The 26145-nt window shown below is 37.7% G+C and overlaps 1 protein-coding gene across 13 annotated transcripts in view; it reads right to left on the bottom strand.

The window, feature by feature from the left end:
- The window catches only part of LOC121300728 (microtubule-associated serine/threonine-protein kinase 3-like), a 123228-nt gene that overhangs the window by 39803 nt on the left and 57280 nt on the right, over positions 1-26145 (bottom strand). For 11 of the 13 annotated variants that reach the window (XM_041229483.1, XM_041229479.1, XM_041229474.1 and 8 more), the window contains 6 exons: positions 25824-25912; positions 18263-18335; positions 11162-11182; positions 9018-9096; positions 4140-4297; positions 2568-2643 (listed from right to left, as the gene is read on the bottom strand). In XM_041229483.1, the coding sequence (XP_041085417.1) occupies positions 2568-2643; positions 4140-4297; positions 9018-9096; positions 11162-11182; positions 18263-18335; positions 25824-25912 (496 nt within the window). The remainder of the gene's footprint in view (positions 1-2567; positions 2644-4139; positions 4298-9017; positions 9097-11161; positions 11183-18262; positions 18336-25823; positions 25913-26145) is intronic. The other 2 variants (XM_041229480.1, XM_041229484.1) reach the window with 1 other exon arrangement.

The raw sequence follows: 26145 nt of genomic DNA on the forward strand, positions 1-26145 counted from the left end.
CTCAGGCCCACAGCAGGTTAATCGCCTCTGGGAGGTCCCTTATCATCCACCCTTCAGGGTCCGTTAGCCAGTCCCAGATCTCCCTGGATGTTGGCCCTCGAGCGAGCAGGGTTTCTTCAATCAATGTTGGGTGCTCGGGCTCCTCCCTCTCCTGTCAAGGAGGGCGTTGGTTGGGTGCTACATGCCCGACCTCGCCAAAAGTAAAGAACAACTCCTCACCCTTCAGGCAGGTGAGGCAGATGTCAGGCGTGGAAGAGAAAGTGCAGGACCTACAACTGGTCCTGTGGTGCTGCTGCTGGTGTTGCTGTTGCTGCTGCTTCCCATTTATTTATTTATTTTTTAAAACCCCAAAAAACTTGTGTTGCAAATTTTTTTTTTAAAAAGTTCACCCACCGTATTCCTGGTCTGACGCTTGGAGGTGCTGTAATCCCACTTCTGGACACCAACTGTGAAAGGGTGCCTTTGCAAGGGTGACGTCAGAACCAGGAACAGAAACTAAAACATGCTTTTGCTGGTGGGTAAAAACTGAGCCGTGGCGCTCAGTTTATTTATTAAATAATAATACAAACAAAAACAGTTTAAACACAACACACACACACAACACACAAAACAAAGAGGTGCGTTGGCCAAACAAACAGACAGACAAACAGATGTATACAAACATTAAACAAGTACCACGCTGGCACTTCCAGCACGCTGTAGCAATTGTTGTTAAATAAACTCTCCTCTTTGTCACCCGTTCTCCACTCCCCGAACAACCCTGAGTGAGTGAAAACATGCTGTTTTTATGCAGCTGTATTGAGACTCAATTGCTAACACTATGTAACACAATTTTTGTTTCTGGGTGGGAAGTGTTATTTCCTAATTGCTTATGCCTCAAAAGTATAGAAAATGGCTATTATTCCCCACAAACTTTGCTTTTGTGACCAGGACAGTGATATTTCAAAATATCACTATTTCCAATGGGAAAACGGGCAAATGTGTGTCTTTTCGTTCACATAAAGTCAGAAAAAAACAACATATGAATCCAAATTAGCATGTATTTATACTAAAGTAATACAAAAATGACTACAAAAGATTTAGAATCGAGTAGTTTTTCGAGATTTACGATTATACTGTAAATACAGTATAATCGTAAATCTCGAAAAACTACTCACTTCAAGTTTGTGGGGAATAATAGCCATTTTCTATACTTTTGAGGAATAAGCAATTAGGAAATAACACTTACTACCCAGGAACAAAAAAAACAAAAAAATTGTTACACGGCGTAATCAATCTCATTCAATTGGAGTCTCGGTACAACTGCACTTGAATTAATGAAGTGCTATTCCCTATGCTCACATATTATTACATTTTACCTGCACGTGAAGTGCTTTGCAATCCATGTGCCTAAATATAAATTACACTTTATAACACTCATGCTCACAACACATATTTATATCCCGTGTATTTTATACATAAACACCAACATTAACACACTACATACAACATAAAACACTAATAAACACAAAGGGGAGGGACACTCCGCCACAATGCCTTATAAAAAGACACACACCACCAAAAATGTTCAAATCTATAAATCAGCAATCTATCAAATCACAAGACAGACAGGGATACTGGAAGATAGAAGTTTTCTTGTATTGACAGCCCTGTCAGAGGCAGCTGGGTTAGCACACAATGACAGAATGAAACCAAGCAACTGGCTAGAGACTACAGTGTCCTGACATATTGGAGAATCCCATTCACATAGCTAACACAGCACATGTTATCTACAGTAATTGTCTCAACATCACTTCGTAGCTCTAACATTTTCCTATTTTCTTTTATCCAGCAATTCCTGTTGAAAGAATGCATCCGACACACATGCTTCTGGGAGTTTGAATCCTTGTAGGAAACACACTTCAGATCGTTTTATTAGACAATGCCGCATCCTGACCGCATTTTTAAATAATAATTAAAAAAAAACATTCAAAATGCTTGCCATTTATTTTATTTTCTTTCTCGTTAGATTAATATTGTTCTCGGACAGCTTCAAATAAATGACCATTAAAAAATCCAATTCCCCTTATATACATAATGTGTGCGTTTTTCACATAGGAATATCTGAGACCAGCCGAGGGTACCTGGACCCACTGCGAAGCGTCGGAGGAACTTCTTTATCTGCCCGCTTTTACCCACACTGTCAATGAAGCACCAATGTTATTTACATTTACATGTTAGACCTAAATATGATCATTATAATGCTGCCTATTACAATCTACAGCAATACATTTAATCGTCTTATTCACAGCCATACTAAATGTGATAGTCAGTTTATTTTGATTTAGAGTGAACTAATTATATAGTACTTTGATAATGGTTTTGAAAGAATTAGCAGAGACAAGCGACCGCAGCAGGAAAGCCTACTAATTCTCAAAGTGGTTTTGTTTAAAATATGTTATTTATAGTATTCAAAAGGTTAAGACAGTTATCGTACCATGGGAATGTTATACTGGCTCACCCCTAATAAGCACCATGCACCTTCACTGCCAGTGCAGCCCGTGCTGGAGAGCGCAGTGCACACTTACCCTGGGGAATCTCTCCTTGTACACGTGATTCATCATAACAATCTCATTATCAAACGAGCCTCTTGTCCTTCCAGGGCTGAAAAACAGAAAACGAATGAGACTGAAACCCATTGGATAAATCTCATTTTCTATGGCAAGCCAAATCATAACTTAGAGATATCTTAAATTCATTCACAGATATTTCTAAATCATTTACAGATTTCAAAAAATCTGAAGATAGCTCTAAATCACTTAAATATGTCTGTAAATTAATTCATATCTGAATGAATGAAGGTTGGTGGTGCAGATTAAGATAAAGGTTGATTAAGAGAGTTGCTGGAGGGCTGCTGTGACCACATTTAGGAAAAAGGCATCTTAGCAAAACATTTAAATGCAACATATGTAATTCTGTAAGAAGCGTAACTCTTTGAAGATGCTGAGAAAGATTTTTAATGATGCTTCAATGGACATGAGAAATTGTGACAGGATAGCCGCAGAGGAAGATTCAGAGACAGGAAATGCAGTGAAACGAAAAACTTTAATTAACCAAAACACAAAAATAAAAAGGCACAAGGACCAAACAAAAAACACAAAAACAAAACAAAGGGTTTAAAAAACACTGGAACAAAATAAATCAAATTAAACAAGTATTTCTATGTACACTTTTGCAGCCACACTCACTCTGTCTCTCCAAACCAAAAAAACCCAGACAAAGATCCCACCTGGCTTTTACAGTCTGTGGCTGGAGCCCAATTAATCAATAATTAACAATTAGCCCATTAAGGCTCCAGCCACATTCTCACAAGTATTTGGCAGGGAGGAATTTAACCCCCTCCATGCTGATCCTAAATAAACAAGAAACATAATGAAAATCATAATGAAAAACAGTAAAAATGACAATATTTACACAAATTATATGAGGCAGGCTGGCACCCCATCACAGAAATACATATGTACAAAATGCAACATTACAACTGAGGTACTTGTATCCACTAGGGGCTGGTGGAGGGGGGAGGGGGTTAATTGTCCACCTGCTGAAAATACATGTTTGGGAGATCTACAGAGACCATAGGGTGCTTTTAACAGCAGTTAAAGTTGTGTTTTTTTTTTTTTTCTCACACGCTTACCCCCACCCCCCACCCCGCTTTGTGTTTCGCTTGTTGGCTTCTGAAAATAAAGCCACCCACTGTTCCTTCCTGCAACAGAGGGGGGCTGAACTCAAGATATTTTCTGATGCCTGCTTGAATTACCTGGCACTTTAAATCCCCCATTACCAGCATCTCTTTATGGATAAATCAGTTGTCTAAAGGAAGAAAGAGTAAACATTTTGGGAGCATAGCACCATTTATTTTGAGTTTTACATGACTGGCAGACACTATTATATCAATTTTTCAGTAGAAAATATATTAAAAAATAAACAAATGAAATGTATGGTATGATATTCACTATAGTATGACATCACGACGGCGGTATTTAAATCTATTCTGGTACTTTGCAGCTGGTTTTGAATTACATTGAGAGAGCAGCTCTACCTGAGGCTATGTGAACGGGACACAGGGACAGAGCTGAACTGCATTGAGAGAGCAACCCTACCTGAGGCTGCGTGAGCGGTGGCGCAGGGAGGGCGAGTGGCGCCCCTCCTCGTCCGTCATGCTCTCTGTGCTCCGGAAGTGTCTTGACAAGAAATGCAGCTCATCCGGGGTGGGCTGGTAGGGTAGCTGGTGCAAGTGTTCCTGGGAAGAGGATGAAGACTGTAAAAAACAAAAACAACAGATTAACAGGTTACTCAATCCAGCAAGGCCTGCTATGCCCAGACTGCCAACACTAGATGATCTGCTCCGAGTAAATGGAATGAGCTGAAAATTGATTCCAATACATCAGAGTGCAAGAAGCTGCAAATGCCATGTTCTTATTTATTGTATTTAACCTTTCTCTGGTGTTTTCAGTCACTCTGGGTGGTTCTTGCAGTTACTCAACCTGTTCTAGATTATTTTCTGTTAAGGGGAGTTGATTAGGAGCTAAAAGCTGCTCTCCAAATTCTACTCTTCTGCCATAGACAAGATGTAGGTTATAAACCAAAACCCCGCATCATCTAGCTATCTGTTACTTTGGATCGAGTTTCCTTTTGTTTTGCTAGCAATAAACTCCTGTCCACTAGATTCAGCGGTTTTCAACTTGTGGTACTTGTACCAGAACTGGTATGTGGCAGGCATGCAGCTGGTTCTCATCGGCAGCTGTTCTTTATGACAACATGACTCCTCAACCAGAATACTCCCTTAATTGCACCATCGAAAATGTATCAATCTGTTTGTACCACTGAATCAGAGAAATGAGATACGATGATGCAGGGCTCCAGATGGCGACTAAAATGTTTGCAAATGCAACAACACACTTTTTTCACAACTGTTGTTCGGGGTTAGGCACAAAAATGTTGCCTCTCCCTTTAAAAGCATGTGTCAAAATGCGTCGGTCTGTGTATTAAAAAAAACACCTATCACATGTTTTAATAACAAGTGTGAGAAGGACTGTAACAATTTGATCGAAAACAAATTCTTGTCAGTGCAGAGGTGTACTGTATTAACACCACCAGAATATTGGAACTCCAGTTTCTTGTAACAGCTGGGATTGTGACCAAACATGAATACTGTTGTGTAAAAATGTATCTTAAAATGAACAACTGCATTTAAAAAATGCAGAACAAGAACAGCAAGAACTAAAATAAAAACACACTTGAATTTTATGTGTTGCACACATGTCATTAACAAAATGCACAGGAAGCTTAAAATAATGAAAATAATTAATGAAGAGCTCAATAATTAAACAAAGGAAGTAAAAGGTTACCGCACCAAGCTTTGTGAACTCCAATAAAGCAATGTTTGCCAGCCAAATTGTAGCGTGCCTAAACACAGTTTTGAGTCAACACAAACTTTTTTTTTCCCCCGTCTGTTGCATCTTGCATCCCAGACAGAGTATACCATATTTAGTTACATTGTTTACCGTCAAATAAGAATGATTTGATTGTGCAGCAGATTCCCCAGTTAGATGATGAGCTGATAATATCTCTTCAACCTAAGAAGCAGGTGCGATAATTTAAGAGTAGGCCTACCGTTACCATAACCAAAAGCAGTAATGTAGCGTGAGTTTTGTACTAAAGCTGGGTTACCTGTTGCTGAGAAAACAAAGTTTATTTCTCAAACTGACCACTTTAAGAAATATGAAAAGCAGAACGCACAGAAATACAGCCGGAAAAAAAAAGAAAGACACTCAATAAATGTAGTTTTCAGATTGTGTGAATGAAAATATGACAATGTGCTTGCTGTGGTGTATTTAATATTGTAAATATAGCATAACAAATTAAACTTAAACTTGTTTATACTGAAAAATAAACGGTAAACTCATAAGAGCTGTCTGTGTTACATGCTAATCATAAGAGCTGTCTGTGTTACATGCTAATCTTAACAGCTGTCTGTGTTACATGCTAATCATAACAGCTGTCTGTGTTACATGCTGTCAGATCAGAATTTCACAACCACTGGGCATGGGAGCTGCAGCATGCTATTTCCCATATTACAACTGTACACAATTAAAGGTGTGGTCACCAATTCCATAGACAACACTTGCAAAATATTTAAAATACAAACATGCGGAGTTCACTGCAGCCATCAGCTACATAGATAAACAATTCAGCAGAATGAGGCAACAAACAAGTGAGTACAGACAACCTGATTGTAATGGGGTAGGTCTCGGTTTTACAACAGCAGTTAAACATTGAACATAGTTACTGGTACACCTGGTGGTCCCTGCTGGAAACACTGGTACTTGAGATGAAAATGTTGAAAACCACTGCTCTGGAGCTTACGGATATGAAAAACACTTGTTGGGTTATCTAGCCTACATATTCCTATAGCAGGAATCGTGACCTGGACAGCAGGTCCGGAACTTACACACTTATAAACTGCAAACATCATAAAAAGGGGCAGTGATAAATCAATCAATCAATCAATCGATCTGAATCCTAACAAAGGTGTTGAGGGGGCAGCGGGTTAGAAGGGTCCACTTCTTTCATCCCGAACGAGGAAGAAGGAAAGGGAATTATAAAGGCAGGGGGCTCTTCTGCATGCCCCAATACTGCTGCTGATATTGAGCAGAAACTAACAATGAAAATTCAAGCTTAAATACTTTTGCACAAAACAGCATGAATATACTGGACTTTGCGCCAGACAGTCTCATTTCCTCATTATTATTATTTTATTTTATTTTTTTTACTAGGAATGGTGCAATGACTCCAGACTGCCCCAGCACTGTATGGTTTGTGGATATGCTTGGTTTCCTGTGTTAAAAGCAACTTCCCCCTTAAATGCTGGCATCAGGTTCAGGGGTTCTACTGTATTACCTACATCCCTACGCAGTTGGGATTCAAGGAAACACATGTACATGGATTAGGGAGTGGTTAACATGTAGAAAACAGAAAGTACTGATTAGAGGAAAAACCTCAGAATGGAGTGTGGTAACCAGCGGTGTACCACAGGGATCAGTATTAGGTCCTCTGCTATTCCTAATCTACATTAATGATTTAGATTCTGGTATAGTAAGCAAACTTGCTAAATTTGCAGACGACACAAAAGTAGGAGGAGTGGCAAACACTGTTGCAGCAGCAAAGGTCATTCAAAATGATCTAGACAAGATTCAGAACTGGGCAGACACATGGCAAATGACATTTAATAGAGAAAAGTGTAAGGTACTGCACGCAGGAAATAAAAATGTACATTATAAATATCATATGGGAGATATTGAAATTGGAGAAGGAATCTATGAAAAAGACCTAGGAGTTTTTGTTGACTCAGAAATGTCTTCATCTAGACAATGTGGGGAAGCTATAAAAAAGGCTAGCAAGATGCTCGGATACATTGTGAAAAGTGTTGAATTTAAATCAAGGGAAGTAATGTTAAACTGTACAATGCACTTGTAAGACCTCATCTTGAATATTGTGTGCAGTTCTGGTCACCTCGCTATAAAAAAGATATTGCTGCTCTAGAAAGAGTGCAAAGAAGAGCGACCAGAATTATTCCGGGCTTAAAAGGCATGTCATATGCAGACAGGCTAAAAGAATTGAATCTGTTCAGTCTTGAACAAAGAAGACTACGTGGCGACCTAATTCAAGCATTCAAAATTCTAAAAGGTATTGACAGTGTCGACCCAAGGGACTTTTTCAGCCTGAAAAAAGAAACAAGGACCAGGGGTCACAAATGGAGTTTAGAAAAAGGGGCATTCAGAACAGAAAATAGGAGACACTTTTTTACACAGAGAATTGTGAGGGTCTGGAATCAACTCCCCAGTAATGTTGTTGAAGCTGACACCCTGGGATCCTTCAAGAAGCTGCTTGATGAGATTTTGGGATCAATAAGCTACTAACAACCAAACGAGCAAGATGGGCCGAATGGCCTCCTCTCGTTTGTAAACTTTCTTATGTTCTTATGTTCTTAAGTGAACAGATACAGTCCTCCCTCTTGCTTGCAGATTTAAATCTATTACAGGTTTACTGCCCAAATCAAACCCATCTTGTCACACTCATACCAAACATCTTCCTGTAACTGTTGTGACTATTTGCACTACAGTCTGCTGTCCCGACCATTCCAAATCCAATTCCAATCGCAAAACAGTGTGTGGAAGATATGAGTAATGCATTCAAGCTGACAGTGTTAATTTACTGTGAGGACCTGCATATCTGCAAAACTGAGACTGTACAGACTCATACACATACTGCAGGGAATTCAAGGATGGGTAATACCTGAATGCAGTTGTAAGGTATTAAAGGACTGCTGACTCTTAGGTCCATGTGTTTCCTGTAGCTGTTTATTGAATAGAACGTTAAAACTTTGTTTCAGTTTGGTGAGCTACAGCATGTTTTGTTGCCTGGTTTAGGCCAACAGAATGCTTGGTTATATTAATGAGAGATTACGATGCTCTGGCGAGACCAAACTCAGAATACTGCATTCAGTTCAAGTATATGGGAGCTTTGAAGAGAGCCAACAATATAACTGCATTAACCTTACCAGTATTGTACTTCCATTAGCTACACAAGTCTCATGTGTGCAGTTTGGAAAGAAACAAATGTTATAGCAAACATGCATTTCTATTTTAAAACTTAAATCTGGTAGTAGAGTAGGTTAAAGAATGTTCTCAGTTTCCATGCCTTATTCCCAGGATATATTTTGTACTCCCAGGCCACTTCACCTCAGAAGTGTCTTCTGCATTATGCTACTGGTTGGTTAAAGACAGGAAAGCTGTTGAAGGGATGGGGATGATTTCACCCTCCAGGTGACCATGGAAGTGCAACACTAATGACAGCTTGTAAACAGAGGTTTCTTTAACCAAGTATAGTACCACAGATACAGCTACAATCAGCAAACAGACTCCTCTGCCATTCTTAGCCTTTCTGGTTCTCTCATGTGAAGTGGGACAGTCACTTACTGAGACAGTCGAACTGGGGGTGTTGGTACCATAGCCAGAAGAGGGGAGAGAAGCCAAAGACCACCTTCGACCATCCGCCCTGGAGAAAACAGACAAGAACAGGATTCCTATTATTTTAAAAGCACGCTCAGATTGAATGTTTCTTTTACCATCAATGCATCATTTTACAAAACAGGACATGCATCAACACAGTAACCATTTCATCAAACATAACAGCAGTAATTATGGTGCATTTGGAGATGCTGATAGCAGTGGTAAGCTAGCACATATCTTACATAAAACATTTTTAAAAAGCTACACTTGCTCTTAGAATACATCAGTTTACATAAGAACATAAGAAAGTTTACAAACGGGAGGAGGCCATTCGGCCCATCTTGCTCATTTGGTTGTTAGTAGCTTACTGATCCCAGAATCTTATCAAGCAGCTTCTTGAAGGATCCCAGGGTGTCAGCTTCAACAACATTACAGAACATCAGTCTTCTATTGAACACCTCAACCACACTGGACCGTCACAGCCCAGACAATCATTAAAAACCACGTACAGGACTGACTCATCTCCCTAGCCTTGGTGTTTCATTCAGTGCTTTCTGGATAAAATAAATGATAAACTAGGAGTAAGGCTGCATTTTTTTTTTTCACAGAAACTCCTTGAAATCTACCCATTGCCGTATAATTTTCACTGCATGTGGAACCTGGCAGCCAGTTTAGTTTGCTTCCGGTAAAAGAAAAAGGCACATACTGTATCAAAGATCGGAAATATTTCTGCTAAAGATCGCGCTGTACGGCACAAGAAGGGGAATTTCACATGTCTGTTATTTTTACAATTTTTTATGTTTTTATTTAGTTTGATAATTCACTGGTGAATACAGAATAACTTTAAAATGTGGACATACATAAACAAAATGTTCTATAATTTAGCATTTACTGTTTTTCAGGTAAAGCACTTTAAACATGTATAATAACTCGAGAAAATGATCTGCTTTGAATCACTATTTTTTCTACTCTAATAAATATTACATTTGCTCATGAAATATATTGCTATGTTTAGACCAGGGGTCTCCAGCCCTGGTCCTGGAGAGCCCCTGTCCAGCAGGTTTTATAGATGTCTTTACATCATCCGTGGCGAAAGATCTGGAACATCTGTTAATCTAATTAAGCCAATAATTTGTAACTAAGTAACAGATTGGTTGAAACAAAAACCAGCAGCCACAGTAGCCCTCCAGGACCAGGGTGGGAGACCCCTGGTTCAGATGGTGAAATAAGCCCATTGTTATCGGGGAAGAAATAAAAATAAGAAACTAAAGGGTTGATTTAAACAGCCTATACCTGCCAGGATAGACTACATCTGGATTGTTTTACACGGTAGCTCAGCTATTCGTGAACACATTTGATACTTTTGTCAAACAATATACCGGTATTGTCACTGTTACGGATGAATAAACTGAAGCAATTCTTGTTCAAATATTAGTTTTTCCCAGCACATGCACACACACAGAAAGACTAGGTCTGTTATTTTGTGGTGTAGGGCTTCTAATTTTCGGGTTTTATTTTTGATCACATGATGTCCCTTTAATATTTTGAGCCGATTCGCTTTCTTAAATAAAATACTAATTACCAAAGGAAGTTGTTTATTTTTACTCATATCTTGATTGAATTAACGACGTGCACTGATCTCACCTGATTCTATGAACCTGCATTTTGTTCTGGCTCTAATCGCTGAATTCAGCTTATTAATTTCCACTGTTAGTTTCTAGTATTCAGTTAAGGCTTAACTATTAATTAAGGTTTATAGGAGATAGATGGAAAATAAAAAACAAAAACTAGAAACCCTACCTATAATATAGTGCAGTCATATATCATAGCGGCTTCAAAGTAATTCGTCTTTACATGCAACGCATGTAAAAGTATGCTGCTAGTTGTATTTTTTTCTAAGCTGTTATGGAGAAAATGTATCAATTGTGTAACGCTTCACGTTCACTGCATTCTACTACACGTCATGTAGAGACTATCTATGAAAAAAATACCATTAAAACCATTAAGGTAAGAGTTCCTGGAATTACTTTGTTAACAGAGCAGGAAAGTAAAATAAACGTTGGGGTTACTGCACTTAAGGAAAAACAACAAAACAATATATATTATTGTACCTGTCAGTCCTGGGCACGTGACTGTAGATGTGAGAGAGAGAGAGCGAGAGAGAGAATTAGAAAGACATGGTCAGTTGTATACGTTAAAGTTGCTACAGTCGTCACTTTTTTTTTTCTTTTTTCTCAAAGACTAAACTGCACCATGAACCAGGGGGAAAGCGAATACACACACAAAGAAATGTAGTTTATTTCAACCCATGGACACAGAAAACAAATGACCGCTATAAGACAGAAGCTGCACGTATTGCTAATAAAAACATTTACTTCCTGGAAAAAGAAGAGCTACACTGACAGAAAAGGGATTTTTTTTGTAACGAGGAACAATTTTAAACTTCCCCAACTGCCCCACTGCTCTGAGCTGGGCAAAAACATATTAGAATTCCTGATAACCAGAGCAGTAGGGAAATCATTGAGGCAGGCCACAGAGGAATTCAGTGCTGGGACATGGAGTTTTCATGCTTGAATTTTCTTTCAAAATGCAAAAAAACTAAATAATCAAATAAAAAATACTAGAATATTCTTTAAATCTGGGGGAAAAAGGATAATAATTTGTACCATATTAAAGAAAAATCTTCTGGTAGTAAAATAACCCTTAGCACCTATTACAGAGAGGAAAGCATTCTTCTATACTGTAGAAAGTGCATTACTTATTTTAGACAACATTCATAAAACAGATTTAATTTTTAAATTTTACTATTTCCATGCAGTGTTTGTTCCAGGACTAGTTATTTTTTAAGTTTACTTTAATAATGCGTGTTGAATTCCTTCACATTGAGCCGAATGAAGGGATCTAGCCGCTTCCAGACCATGTAAACAGCATGGGCAGGTTTACCAACAATGCAGCCACAGTGCCTGTGTCTGTGTGTTACCCTGTTTGAACTCGCATCATTATACACCTTCTCCATAAACAAAGAGCCGGCTCATTGTAAACAAATGCATGGACGCTGCTTGCCTGGGGTCGGTGGCTGTGCTTAAACTTTCTGTATATTTTAAACTGTTTCTGATGCAGCATATGAATGGTAGAACTACAATCAAACAGACCGATTATGCCACAAAACTAAATGAAATGGGTAACTAACCCAGTCTTTCATTTAAAGTAGGAGACTAGAAATCCCAAGTAGAAGGCAGGGGGGTTAGGGGTCCTCTCCCAGGTGGATGCAGGGGGTTTAGGGGTCCTCCCCCAGCACGGGTGCAGGGGTATAAACTCTGCATATTCTGGGCCTAAATATCTGCCTTGATAGGGCCCCAAAATTCTAAATAAGTGTATAACTTATTTCTTTTGCGATTTTAGGTGTCCAGATTTAAAGAGCAAGTAAAAACTACTTATGTCTGTCTATGAAAAAGTAACTACAAAATAATGTATTTATATTAGAATTTTAAAACCACAAACTTGTCTTAGCGCACAGAACATTTCAAAGTAAGTGAAGTCCACATATTCAAGCAAACCGTTTGGTTTTGTAATAATTTATTACACACAGAAAGAAAAGTGAGGAAAGAAAGACTGAACCAGACACCAATGAAAGAGCAATTATATTTCAGGCACAAAAACAATGTCAATTATATAAATACCATGATACCAAGTGAGGCAAGAGAAATGTGAAGCAATTTCTAAATTAAAAGACATAAGAAGCAGTATTAACTAGTAGTAAATTTGAATACAGAAAAGGTAAGCCATAAGCTCTGTTTTGTTTTCTGTTTTTTCATGTATTCCATTTTTTCTTTTGCATTTATACAAAAAAAAAAAAAAAAAAAGACCAATTTTAAGTTTCAAAAATATTCCTGGAACCACCAGACCTTACATTTTTTGTAGTCTTCCAAGATTCTGAGCATACATACTTTTCCATGATGCCATTTCTCATTAACTACCGAGACAGAGAATGCGCAAGTGCATTCATAAATAAATAATAACTATAAACAAAAATACGCTTGCGAGAACTGTGATTTAGAACACTGTTTATTTCAGTTCTCAGAAGCTCGTTTCTGTTGCAATTGCTGTGAACATTAATGCAAGTAAGTTGTACTATTTTTTTCTTTCGTTTTAATGGTTTTCAATTCTATTAACTGTTGCTTGACTAAAATAAATACAAATAACAATGATGTATTGGCATTAGATTGTACGCAGTCCATTTAAGACTTTCAATATGTAATACTGTTGTAGCTCAATTTTGTCAGAACATGTCGCCATGAGAGGCACTCAGATCGATGACCCAACTATAAAGCTGGTGAGTGTGTAGGAGTAAAACGTTTAAAAATGAAAGCAAAAACGCAGAGTTAACCAACTAATGTCTACATATTGTATACTGTGTATCTATGTTGGCACCATGCCTTTTAGCATCCTAAGACTGAATGTGAAGAAATGTTACATTTCCTAATTTTTACATTTGGAATAGCAAAAATATTTTCAAGTACTAATAGGAATATGATTTATTGATTTTTTTTAAAATTATGTTAGCTAATTGTACCAATTTTATTGTAAGTGCTTTTGTAGCTTCAGCAACCGATATGCATTAATGGGTGAAGACATTTCATGTTCAATACACATTATGTTGTAAAACATACAAATATGCATGTTAAATCAGCAAAGAGGAATTTAAAAGGGCACATAAGGACCTTTTTATTTTATTGTGTTACATGTTCCCATGTGTTGCTACAACTGTTTACGTAAGGTGTGTGTTTTAATTTTTATTTTTACATTTTGACCACTTTTTAAAACTTTTAATTTGCATTCCCTGCCTCAAGATGGATTCACATGTACCCAAATGGACCTTTCAGAAGGACATTTCCCATCATCCTCCTGCTCCCATATGTACCCGAGATGGATTTACCAGTGAGCAAGTGGATGATGGGAAATGTAGTTCTGAGCAGTCCAAGCAGTCCATGGGTGGAGTGGAGCAGAGGAGGCTTTAAAGGGGGAAAAGGAGACAAGGGAAAAATAAATTGTAGTAAATAATATTCAATAAAACTAAACAATGTGTCTAAAATGTAATAAAAGAAATGGCATTTGAACTAGATTCAACATTCCTATATTAACAGCAGCTCTGGCTCCTCAGTGGAGGCAGGTCTACGTTATAAGCGCCAATCTGCTATTAACCACAGTACTAGCAGTAGCAATGATGTGATTTGAGCAAAAGTTTTAACTGGAGGAGTGCAGAGAGTTTTTTTCCTCAGAGGAGGCAAGCCTCTGTTATAAACTCCTGCTTTAGCCACAGCACCAGCAATAATCTGATACCTGGTTTTAACTGGAGGAGCCCCTCACACCTCCCCGCCCTCTGCTGAAGCACTGCTGTACTGAGCATGCGCGATTATGAGTGAAGGGTTGAATAATGGAAACTGCATCCTTCCTTTTCACATTCAAATTTCTGAAGGAGATTGAAAAATAAAAAAGTAGGAAAACAAAACAAAACAAAACAAAAAATTTAAAACACAGCTGTTTTATCGTATTGGGCAGGAATTTTTAAACGGTATAATACAATAAGTACACTGTATTGAAGCAAGTGGGCTTAAAAAAAAAAGAAATACAGTACGAAACTGAAAAATATTACCTTGATTACCTTGACCTATGAACTCATGCTAGTATTACTAATATTGTACTGTTATTACAGATACGGCAAAGGATTTATACGCTTTGAAATTGTAAATGCTTCTACCTTAAATTTTAGTTTAATATATTGTATTTCAAAATTATGTGTCTAAGGCTAGATCGAGCACATATTTCTGTGTAGAATGGAAAGTAATAACTGATGTTAAAATTTCATTTTCACATGATCGGTTTTGTGTTTTTATACTGTTTTCATGTCTAAAAAGTAAATTTAATTTTTAATGCCGAACATTCACATTGAGACCATGGTAATATGAAATGCTGACGCATGTGCAGATCTCAAAATAATGCAAAATTCGGCACGACAGGGAACTGCAGAAATAATTTCTCACTGTGATGAGTCACTTGCTGCTCACGTGGAACAAGTAACTATATTTACTAGGACATTAAAAAACAGGCAGAATGACTTCAGTTCACCCATTTCCTTTACTGTGCTAGAAGAGATGAAGAAAGAAATGAATGGATGAAGCACCTAGTTTTTACATAATCTCCACCTCGTTCAAAACAAATGGGGACTAGGAGTTATAAAAGTGCATTTTGTATGTAGTAGGGCAATTCTGGGTTCGTACCTCCAGTACACCGTCATAAACAAAGATTAGTTATTTTGTTTGGTAAATTCTTTGTAGCACTATAAGAGTACATTGTTACTGCCTTAGTTATCGAGTATAATAATGAAAACGTGTTAAACGACAATAGCTGTATTTACACGGTGGCAGGTGTTCGCAGTCGCACATCAACGTGACGTATCTTTACTACAGGCTTGTTTACTGTTTTGTAGTTTGTGGATTTTGGAAATTTGACAAATCGCACCCTGTACGTTAGTGACATGGTCTTCAAATCTAAATGCTATATCAATGTTGTATACAGTGCATTTTTTAAAACATACGATGGCAGTGTGCAACAGTTTTTTAAACTATGATGTTTTCTTATCTCTACTGGCTAGTGGAGAAAAGACATCACAGACAAATTGGGTTAAAATGTTGAGAAGATATGAAAAGTGTCTACTGCTGCAGGCGGCTTAAGGGGACCACAAGCCTTCTGCCTTTTTTTCTACCCCATTTTTTTTTTTGCCCACTAGCCACCACTGACCAACAGTATGTACAGAATAAGAATTGGCATTGAAAAGTTTAGTGAAAATTGAATGTGTTAGTATCATAATAAAAGTCCATTCAAATGACTGAGTTGTGTGGAATAACTTCTTGTGTTCAAGAGAAGTGTGACATTCAGACTGATGGATGTACAGACAGAGAGACACCTCCATACATCCCATCAGTCCCCACAGTTAATGCTAAGTTTCAGCACATTACATAAGCAGTTTTTCAGACAAAGAGATGTCATATTTGTAGAGGAAAACTCAAGACAAAACTAAGAAACAAGCCTTTCAGGGCGTCTTCTTCAGTGAGGCACTCGCTGAAACATTTCTCTACTTGACTTGGTTTCTTATGAGTTTTACCTTAAAAGTCTGATTGATCTTTTCAGAGTTAAACTTATTCTTTTTCTGTAGAAATGCTTTACTCCTGCTGCACTTAATCAAGTTGGGCATCAGCGGATGGACCAAACTACACAGAGTTTCAGTTAAATACTTCTGAAAGTTAAAGTTCATTTTGCATAATACAAATATCTTTGCAAGTTTGATGAGTAGCTTTGTGTGTCTTTTAGGACATGTTAAACATCAGTGAGTGTGTATCTCATACAATACGCTGCCTGAACTGTAATTCACTGAGCTTCAGAGACGTACATCCTGAATAAGGGGTGACAGGACTGTTTAAATTCATTTCCTGGCTTCAGTTCAGAATGCAGCCCGTTTGATGAAGCACAGCTCCCATATACAGCAGGTGAATACGATCACAATAGCGTGAGATGAGGGTGACTGGCAAGTCAGGCGCTGTGTTGTTAGACTCTGCAAGATGTTTTTAGTCTTGCATTACTTCGATAATGTTATGTGTAAGCATAATGTCACATTTTAAACACAGCCAAAATTCAACTGTACGTGCCTTAAGCAACTTGGGATTAAAGAAAGATGAGACAAAGAATGAAGGAACTGACTATTTAGCCTTTTGGAACTTAAACGGAGACAGACTTGTATTGAATGTAGGGGACAGTTGTGAGGGTATGGAATGGACTACCTAGATCATTCATTCATTAATTTATAGAGCCAATTGCACACAGTCCTCCATCAAAAAATATTCCAACTGATGCTGGACAAGCTCCAATATAAATGTGCATCTGTTTTCTAGAGGTAGCACCGAATAGCTGACTAACAGTCGACTAATCAAAGCAGCAGAGCAGCACTTTACTACCCGCAAAAACTACACACTCAACAAAGTCATGCTCTTGTGTGCTTCAAATGCATACTAGTTGTGAACTAACAATGTCAACATTTAAATGTTATTTAACTATTTGAATTGAATGGAACGTAATTGTGAAGCGTGCAGTTACAGATGGGCGGAATGAGCAAGTAACATAAAAAGTTTAAAAAAAAATTCCAAGCAGCATGTTCATAAATAGAGCACCAAACATTAACAATTATATTGTTAAAAATATATATATATATTTTTTTAGTGGCAAATATAACAGGACTTATTTACCACAACTACTCAACTGTGTCAAATGAATAGTAGTTCTGTCTGAGTTTATTTTCATATAAGACCCCAAAACTATTAAGGTGTAAGAAGAGGTTTTTGTGTTGCACAGCTGCTTGTGCTGGAAGAGTTAAGCCCCAGTCCAGTGACAAATGACTAACTAAGTCAACCTTCTGACTTTTGTTGATGTGCAGAGATGAAGAGATCTTAACAAGAGATGAAGAGATCTCTACCCATGGTAATACCGTAAACAACAGTCTAATTCAGGGCTGCCCAATCGTGGTCCTGGAGGGCCAGTGTCCCTCCTTGTTTTTGTTCCAACTGTACACTAAATTGCTTAATTGGACCAATTAAGCTTCTAATAAGTGCTTGACTGGTCCAATTAAGTAATTTAGGGGACAACTGGAACAAAAGCCAGGAGGACACCGGCCCTCCAGGACCAGGATTGGGCACCCCTAGTCTAACTGAACTTCATAACATCCTAAATGCTATAGATAAAGTTAATCCAATTCACTACTTCAAATTAACTACAAAAAGAGTAGGACGAGAGGGCAGGGACAGAAATAACACTCCTATTGCATAGCAGTTTCACCCATTCCAGGTTTTACTTTGAGCCCGATTAGTCACAGTGTATAGACTACAAGCTCAGGTGTGTCTCAAACTCAGAGTAAAACCGGGACTGGAAACTGCCATCGTTATTTCCATCCCTTCCATCTACTTATGTAACAGCTGCAGAGCTTGAGCTGACTATGAGCAAAGGAGCAGTAACTGTTGCCATTTTTAAAGACAGAATTAAACACCTTTGCTCTTGGTTTGCTCTGCTGGCTAAGCAGCTATTAAATAGTACAGAATAGCTGCCAAACACTGCAATCTGTGGTAAAGCCCTGTGTCAGGCGGTATCACTGCAATGCAAAGCCTTACCTGCGAGCAAAGGGGAAGTTAAGAGCAGTGCTGGTGGAGAGGTTTCTGGGACTTTCCAAAGGGCTGCTTCCAGCTGAGAGAACAAAGAGAATTCAATATTAACATGGAGTATGCATAAAGACAATGGGGTCCATTTAAATAAACTGTGACCTGTCTGAATTCCACCACCGTGTACACCATTAAAAGACTGAAAACGTACCACTACAATACTTTTTGAGAAAAATGTGTCTTTTAAAAGCAATCAATTCCACCCCATAATAAAATAAATTGAAACCTGTACACTGTGCTTTCTGTGATGTGTAAATAGCTTGCTTCTCTGGGTGCATTCGGCCCCTGCTACCACCCTGCAGCACACTGCTGTGGACTGTGCTTTCTGTGATGTGTAAATAGCTTGTTTCTCTGGGTGTATTCAGCCCCTAAAAGTAGCCAGCGCAACTATAGTATCAGGCAATGGATCGTGCTGGCCGCGACTTATTTTGATAACCCTGCAGGTGGAAATTAAGTGTAGACAGACAAGGACAATGGGAAGGAGACACTTCACACAGTGATGAGGGGATGGAATGGGTTACCTAGTCATGTTGCTGAAGGAGACACTTCACACAGTGGTGAGGGGATGGAATGGGTTACCTAGTCATGTTGCTGAAGGAGACACTTCACACAGTGGTGAGGGGATGGAATGGGTTACCTAGTCATGTTGCTGAAGGAGACACTTCACACAGTGATGAGGGGATGGAATGGGTTACCTAGTCATGTTGCTGAAGGAGACACTTCACACAGTGGCAACAAATTACCATTTAACAAAAAAGCCTTAGTTTGTGTTTTACAGCCTGTCGCTGGACTGGAGCTCAGCATCTTTCAACAAATCGATATACCTGGCACTGTCCAGATAAACTAGAAGCAACTCTTACCCCTTCCACACAGACGAGTCATGATGGCTCATAACCTGCGTCATGGGAAATAAGTTAGCGTTTGCCTTTTTGAGCCTTATTACGCATGCGCAAATCTTATCAAACTCAAGGTTAAGCCGTCGACTTTCTGTCTACTTTTATTCAGAATAGACAGTTATTGCGATGTTTCCAATGCGTCTAGTAAATTGTTTTACTCTTAATGTTGTCAGGACCTTTACTAAAAGCTACACTATATGTGGTAAACACTGGAAACACAGCGTTGTAATATTAATAACATGTTTTTCATATTATTTAATAATAGGTTAACTTTAGGCTACGTAAATCGCTGGCTACTTTATTATAGGTTTTCTTCGTAAATGTACTTGCAAGTATTAGCGAAAGAGAAATAAATACAGTACATGCATTATTTTGTATATGGGTTATGACAAATAGAAATAATTTATCATTTGTTGTGTAATTTATTTTTATGTGCAATTATACTTCTGTTTAAAATGTAATAAGTTTCTAATATGACATTATCTATGATTTAATAGGTGCCAAGTTTAATTCCCTGTTAAAGACGTGGCAAACTCTCACCATAGTTGTCATTTAAATTTGTAATCACCGCGGATATTTACATTAGGTTTTCTTCGCACAAATAATACAGCGAAAGAGAAATCAATACAAGTATAATTTGTATGTGTTGACCTACTGTATTAGAAACCATTATGCATTGGTCTTACGATTTATTTTGATGTGCAATTATATACTGCGGTCATAAGACAGTGTTGAAAGCCATCAGCCAGTTCTGAAATGCTGGTCAAGTATCAGACTCTTATCTAGCATTGAAATGCTTAATTTGTATAAACAGTTTCCCTGTTTCAAGCAGTGAAATTCTTCACTCCGAGAGAATTAGAACTGCTCTAGAATAAAATGAGCGATGAAATACACTTTCATACATTTTCAAAAAGAATGAAAAATTTAATAAGTATTATAGAAATCTCACCAATAGTTTATTGTAACAGTCAAAGAACTATTCCATGTTGTTTAAATGAATGAGAACAGACATTTTTGCTGCTTACTATTAAAATGTGTTTGACCAAAAACGTGTGTGTGTGCATATATATTATAGACACACACACACAAAGGAACTTCATGGAAGTTACCAAAGAAAAAAAATCGCCTCGGGCTGGACCTGCAGCTACTAAACTCCTCTGTCCGCTGGTTCGGATGCAGGGGGCACAGGGGGCTTTTTTTTTTTTTTTCTTTTAGTTTCATTTATGGTTTTTTTTTTTTTTTTTTTTTTTTTTTTTTTTTTTTTTTTTTTAAAATCCCCTTCTTCCAAACCTGATATCCCGGTGATTCATGATGGAGGCAATGACTTGGGTAAATTGAAAAGTGTGGAATTAGTTAGTAAAAAAAAAAAAATAATAAAAAAAAGGATTTAACAAATTTGCATGAGCTATTTCCAAATTCAAAAATAATTCTCGAGCAACACCCAGCAACGTCTTTGGAAAGATGTAAAGCCCCCCCCCCCCCCCCAAAAAAAAAAAAAAAAAAAAAAACAAAAAAACACGTAACTGGGTGAACAACGTAATTTTGGATTTTGTAAGGGGATTCAATATGGCATCCTGAAATTAAATCACATTGTGCTTTTTAGGTGGGGAGCTGTCCATATGAATGACACCAGTAATGATATATTCCTAAAAACCTCCAGCATGATATTAAACCATACACTCTTCCCTTCCTATATCCACACTTACACCTTTGTTTTTATTGTATATATTGTTTTTTTATTGTGTATTTTGTATTGTGTATATTGTTTTAATAAAAGTGCATTTTTTAAATAGCTTTTGAGAAATGTATACAGATAAGTATTACTGTATGGTATGCAATGAATGCTGTATGATATCTACATTATATTCCTGATATCTTTATATTTGATTAATGAGATATGGTGTAAAACATAATAATTAAAACAAATCAGATAATTTTAAGAAGTTCTCACACAGAGTTTCACATAATAATCTACAAATAAAAAGTATAACCTGTGATATAACCTTTTATCTTTCCTGAAATACAAGGACTAATGAGTGGGGACTTATTGTAGAAGTGAGAATCAGATTTGCACAGGGTATTACATTAAATTGGAGAGCTATCTGAATCCTGAGTACAGTATTTGGTGCTGTGCGAGTACATCCACCATGTCAACTCGGATTACTGATGTTCATATAAATAATATAACTGCACTTTAGGACGATATGTATAGGAAGCCAATAGTTTTGTTCATTTCTCAAATTATATATACACCTTAAAACACCATCTCCCACTAAAAACATGTACATTTTCTATATTAACAGGTTTAGATATCCCACGTAGACTTGATTACAACGTGAAAAACAATGCTATTACTATTATTATTATTACCTCTGTCTCCAATCCCATTCTCCACTCACCGAACACACAACCCAGAGTGAGTGAAAACATGCTGCTTTTATGCAGCTGTACCGAGACTCGATTGCTAATCAATCATTCAATTGGAGTTGCGGTACAACTGCACGTGAATTAATAAAGTGCAATTCCCCGTGCTCACATATTATTTTTTACTTGCACGTGAAGTGCTGTGCAATCCACGTGCCTAAATAAAAATATACATTTTAAACACAGACCCATTTATATCCTTTGTACCAATGACTATACACCAACATTAACACACAACACAAAATACACACGGGGCGGGCACTTTGCCACAAGCGGACATTTTGAAAAGAGGTTTGAAACAGACTTTAAAAGTTGTAAGCGTAAAAAGTTACAGGTACGTTACTTAAACAGCTGCAGCAACACATGGGGACGTGTAACACTACATTTTTCGTAATCCCGCAACTTATTATTTAATGAAAAACTGATAAACTGAAAAACTGTCAAAATGCAACATGAAATACTGTACTACTACTATGGCTTCCTCTAGACTTTTGTGATATCACTTTGTAGTTTCTTTGACTACATGATGTAAAATAAAATAAAATATCTACATTATGTGAAAATAGTGTTGGAAAAACCAGTCTATTCTATTACTGTTGTTGCTGCAAAAGTATTTAACTCCCTGTCATGGATGGCTAGGGGATGACGTTAGAGCAGAAAGTTGACATACACACTCAGTACTGTGGGTTGTGTCACAAATGTGCTCCTTTTTTATTAAAATTATAAATAATAAACACTTTACACAAAACAAAAAGTCATGGTGGCCAAAACAAACATTCAAGCAAAACACTGACCAAAACAAGTATTTTACTTGGTACTCGATCTCTGTCTTTAATTCCTCCTAACCACTTTGAACCACCCCGGTCAGCAAAAGCTGCTGGTTTTTGTAGTGGTCGAGGGTTTTAACTGGTTATCAATTATCTCGTTTATCCCTCAAACACATTCTGCATGGGATTTCTCATACACATGGTCGACAGCCAATTTGTCAATAAATTAGTAGCTGCCGACCACGTGTTCTCACAGGATGCAGTTAGGCAGAGACAAAAAGCAAACATTGACCCTGCCAAACTACATTAAACTACAATGAACACAAACACATTTAAATAATAATAATACTGCTACTAATAATACTACAAATACACACAGGGGCCGGGAGTACCCCGTCACACTCCCAGAGAACTATGTAAAAAAGGAAATAAAGAGACGTTCAACATAAATGTTGGTACTGTTACACTTATTTTTGCTAAATTGTGTGTGTGTGTGTGTGTGTGTGTGTGTGTGTGCATGTATGTATGCATATATATATTAGACACACACCTATGCAAAAATCTTAGACATATTGCATTTTTCTTCTCTGACGCATTATGTATGAGCATCAACAATTTACTCAAAGCCTCCACTAGTTATTATTATAACAATCTTGACTTCCATAAAGGAAAGACATTGAGTGAAATAGCTAACATCACTCGATTTTCAAGGTGTGGGATCCGAAGCATAATCAATAAGTACAGATAAATTGACAAACCCAGGACTAGAAGACACAAAATGCTGTCTAACAAGTATGAGCAATACTAGAAGATAATATCCTTAAGGAACAGAAAGAAGACAAGCGTTGAATTTACAAGAGAACTGGCAGAAGGCACAGGTGTCATTGTCCATCCATCAACAGTCCAAAGCACCTTTGACCATTGATCCATAGTCCAATTACTGTGTTCTTGTGCATGTTTTAGCTTTTGTGTCTTGTTCATCTTTCTTAAGCGGCATTATTACTGTAACACATCCTTTAAGTCCTGATTTCAAGAGTGACCTTCATATTGCTGATGGTTTTGCATTATCTTCAGTGAATACAACTACACTGAACAAAAATATAAATGCAACATGTAAAGTGTTGGTCCCATGTTTCATGAGCTGAAATAAGATCCCAGAAATTTTCCATACGCACAAAAAGCTTATTTCTCTCAAATATTGTGCACAAATTTGTTTATATCCCTGTTAGTAAGCATTTCTCCTTTGCCAAGATAATCCATCCACCTGACAGGTGTGGCATATCAAGAAGATGATTAAACAGCATGATCATTACACAGGCGCACCTTGTGCTGGGTACAATAAAAGGCCACTCTAAAATGTGCAGTTTTGTCACACAACACAATTCCACAAATGTCTCAAGTTTTGAGGGAGTGTGCAATTGGCATGCTGACAGTTGCCAGGGAATTGAATGTTCATTTCTCTACCATAAGCCACCTCCAACGTCATTTTAGAGAATTTGGCAGTACAAGCCTCCACAGACAACGAACACAATTGCATTTTATCGATGGCAATTTGAATGCACTGAGATACCGTGACGAGATCCTGAGGCCCATTGTCGTGCCATTCATCCGCCGCCATCACCTCATGTTTCAGCATGATAATGCACGGCCCCATGTCACAAGGATCTGTACACAATTCCTGGAAGCTGAAAATGCCCCAGTTCTTCCATGGCCTGCATACTCACCAGACATGTCACCCATTGAGCATGTTTGGGATGCTCTGGATCAACGTATATGACAGCGTGTTCCAGTTCCCGCCAATATCCAGCAACTTCACACAGCCATTGAAGAGGAGTGGGACAACATTCCACAGGCCACAATCAACAGCCTGATCAATTATATGCGAAGGAGATGTGTCGTGCTGCATGAGGCAAATGGTTGTCACACCAGATACTGACTGGTTTTCTGATCCACGCCCCTAACTTTTTTTTTTTTTTCAAGGTATCTGTGACCAACAGATGCATTGCACTGGAAATCTGTATTCCCAGTCATGTGAAAGCCATAGATTAGGGCCTAATGAATTTATTTCAATTGACTGATTTCGTTATATGAACTGTAATTCAGTAAAATCTTTGAAATTGTTGCATGTTGCGTTTATATTTTTGTTCAGTGCATATCGTAATTTTTCCAAACAGTACATTGAGGCAGCCGACCCTTTCTTGCAAAGGAACTTTCGACAGCGACAACTCTGGCTGATAATTTTACAACTCCGGCTGATAATTTTATTTGACGTCTCCAACTTCAATATGAATAATATCTCTTTCATGCATGTATGTGGATTTATTATTAATTAACTTCCTGCCCACATCGCAACCAAGATGGAATATCTCTTTCATACATGTATAGGCCTAACCAATCTACATACCACGTCGCAACCAAAAAGGCATCACATACTGGAGTGCTCAGAGTGACACAGACCGTGAAATTCATTCTTCACCGTGGAAACTGTCTATTTTGTATACTTTTACCATGCACTTAAATCCAATGAAGTTATGTGTATCGGTCCAGGTTCCTGATGTAAGCTTGTTTCAATTTCAAAAAGAAAACTGGACAGGATTTATTGATTGACACTGAATAGCAGCCAATAACCACTCTGGGCTCTCCTCACTGATTGGTAGATAAGGGCATCCGGAGCGGGTTTAGTATCGTAGGAGATCTGATATGTAAAGTGAGTGTTAAACATTTTGCGAGTTTCTAAAATTAATTAAAAAAATCTACAATAATTATTGCAGCGGATTGTGTATAATAATTTTGCATTCTACAGGTAGCAAACTATTTTGTACAAACTGCAATGTTATATTGGACCACAGACTCAGACAGCAATCAAAAACAAAAAAGGTTGCTGACAGTGCATTGCTTCAAAACGAAAAGGTAAAAAAACACAAAAGAAAATCTGAAACAGTGGCACGTGACAATGTAGTAATGTTAAATATTATTAGTTTCAAGCCTAATAAGTAATGAGGGTTTATACTTATTAGCTACACTCACTGCAAGCACTTGAAAAACGTAAGTGTGACATGTATACATTCCTCCATATATCCCTCCATTCTGAAATAAGATTTATGGAATGACTGTGTCAGCTATAATCACTTTACTAACTCCTGCAATATGTCAATAACAGTAAATTTAAATTTAGCAGGGTTAATAACTCACAGTAGTACCGCGCCCAATTTTAGTTCAGTCAGACCTTGGTAATAATCTGTTCTTCCCTATAGCTGGTTAAACAACTCAAATTAGCAAACCCACAGATTAAGCAGGGCCTGCTTGTTCAGACTCCTGGGTCATTTTAATAATATACCTGAACAAGAAGAGTTCTGAACCCAGGACTGAGTTTCTCAATGCAATGATGTCATTGTTTCTACAGTGGAGAAAGGGTTGTGCTCTTACCTGTCGGCACGGACAGAGGAGAGAGGGGGCGGGACAAGGTGGGAGAAGGTGTTCCCACAACGAGACTTTTGCGGTTGCTGCTGCGGCAACTGGAAATAAAAGAAATAAACTGTTAACTCGTTACTCAGCTTCGCATGTACATTAAAGTCATTCCCATGTTTAACCTGAAGCCTCAAGTAAAAACAATTAATATTTTTGCAGCACCTTTCATCCCCAGGATCCCAATTAACAATTAAACCATTACATTACAAACAGTCCAACAGCAAATTTGATTGAACAGAATAATAAAAAAAAAAAAAAAAAAGATTTAAATGTTTTTTAT

Source organism: Polyodon spathula, chromosome 26 (genome assembly GCF_017654505.1).
Source record: "Polyodon spathula isolate WHYD16114869_AA chromosome 26, ASM1765450v1, whole genome shotgun sequence".
NCBI classification, from domain to species: domain Eukaryota; kingdom Metazoa; phylum Chordata; class Actinopteri; order Acipenseriformes; family Polyodontidae; genus Polyodon; species Polyodon spathula.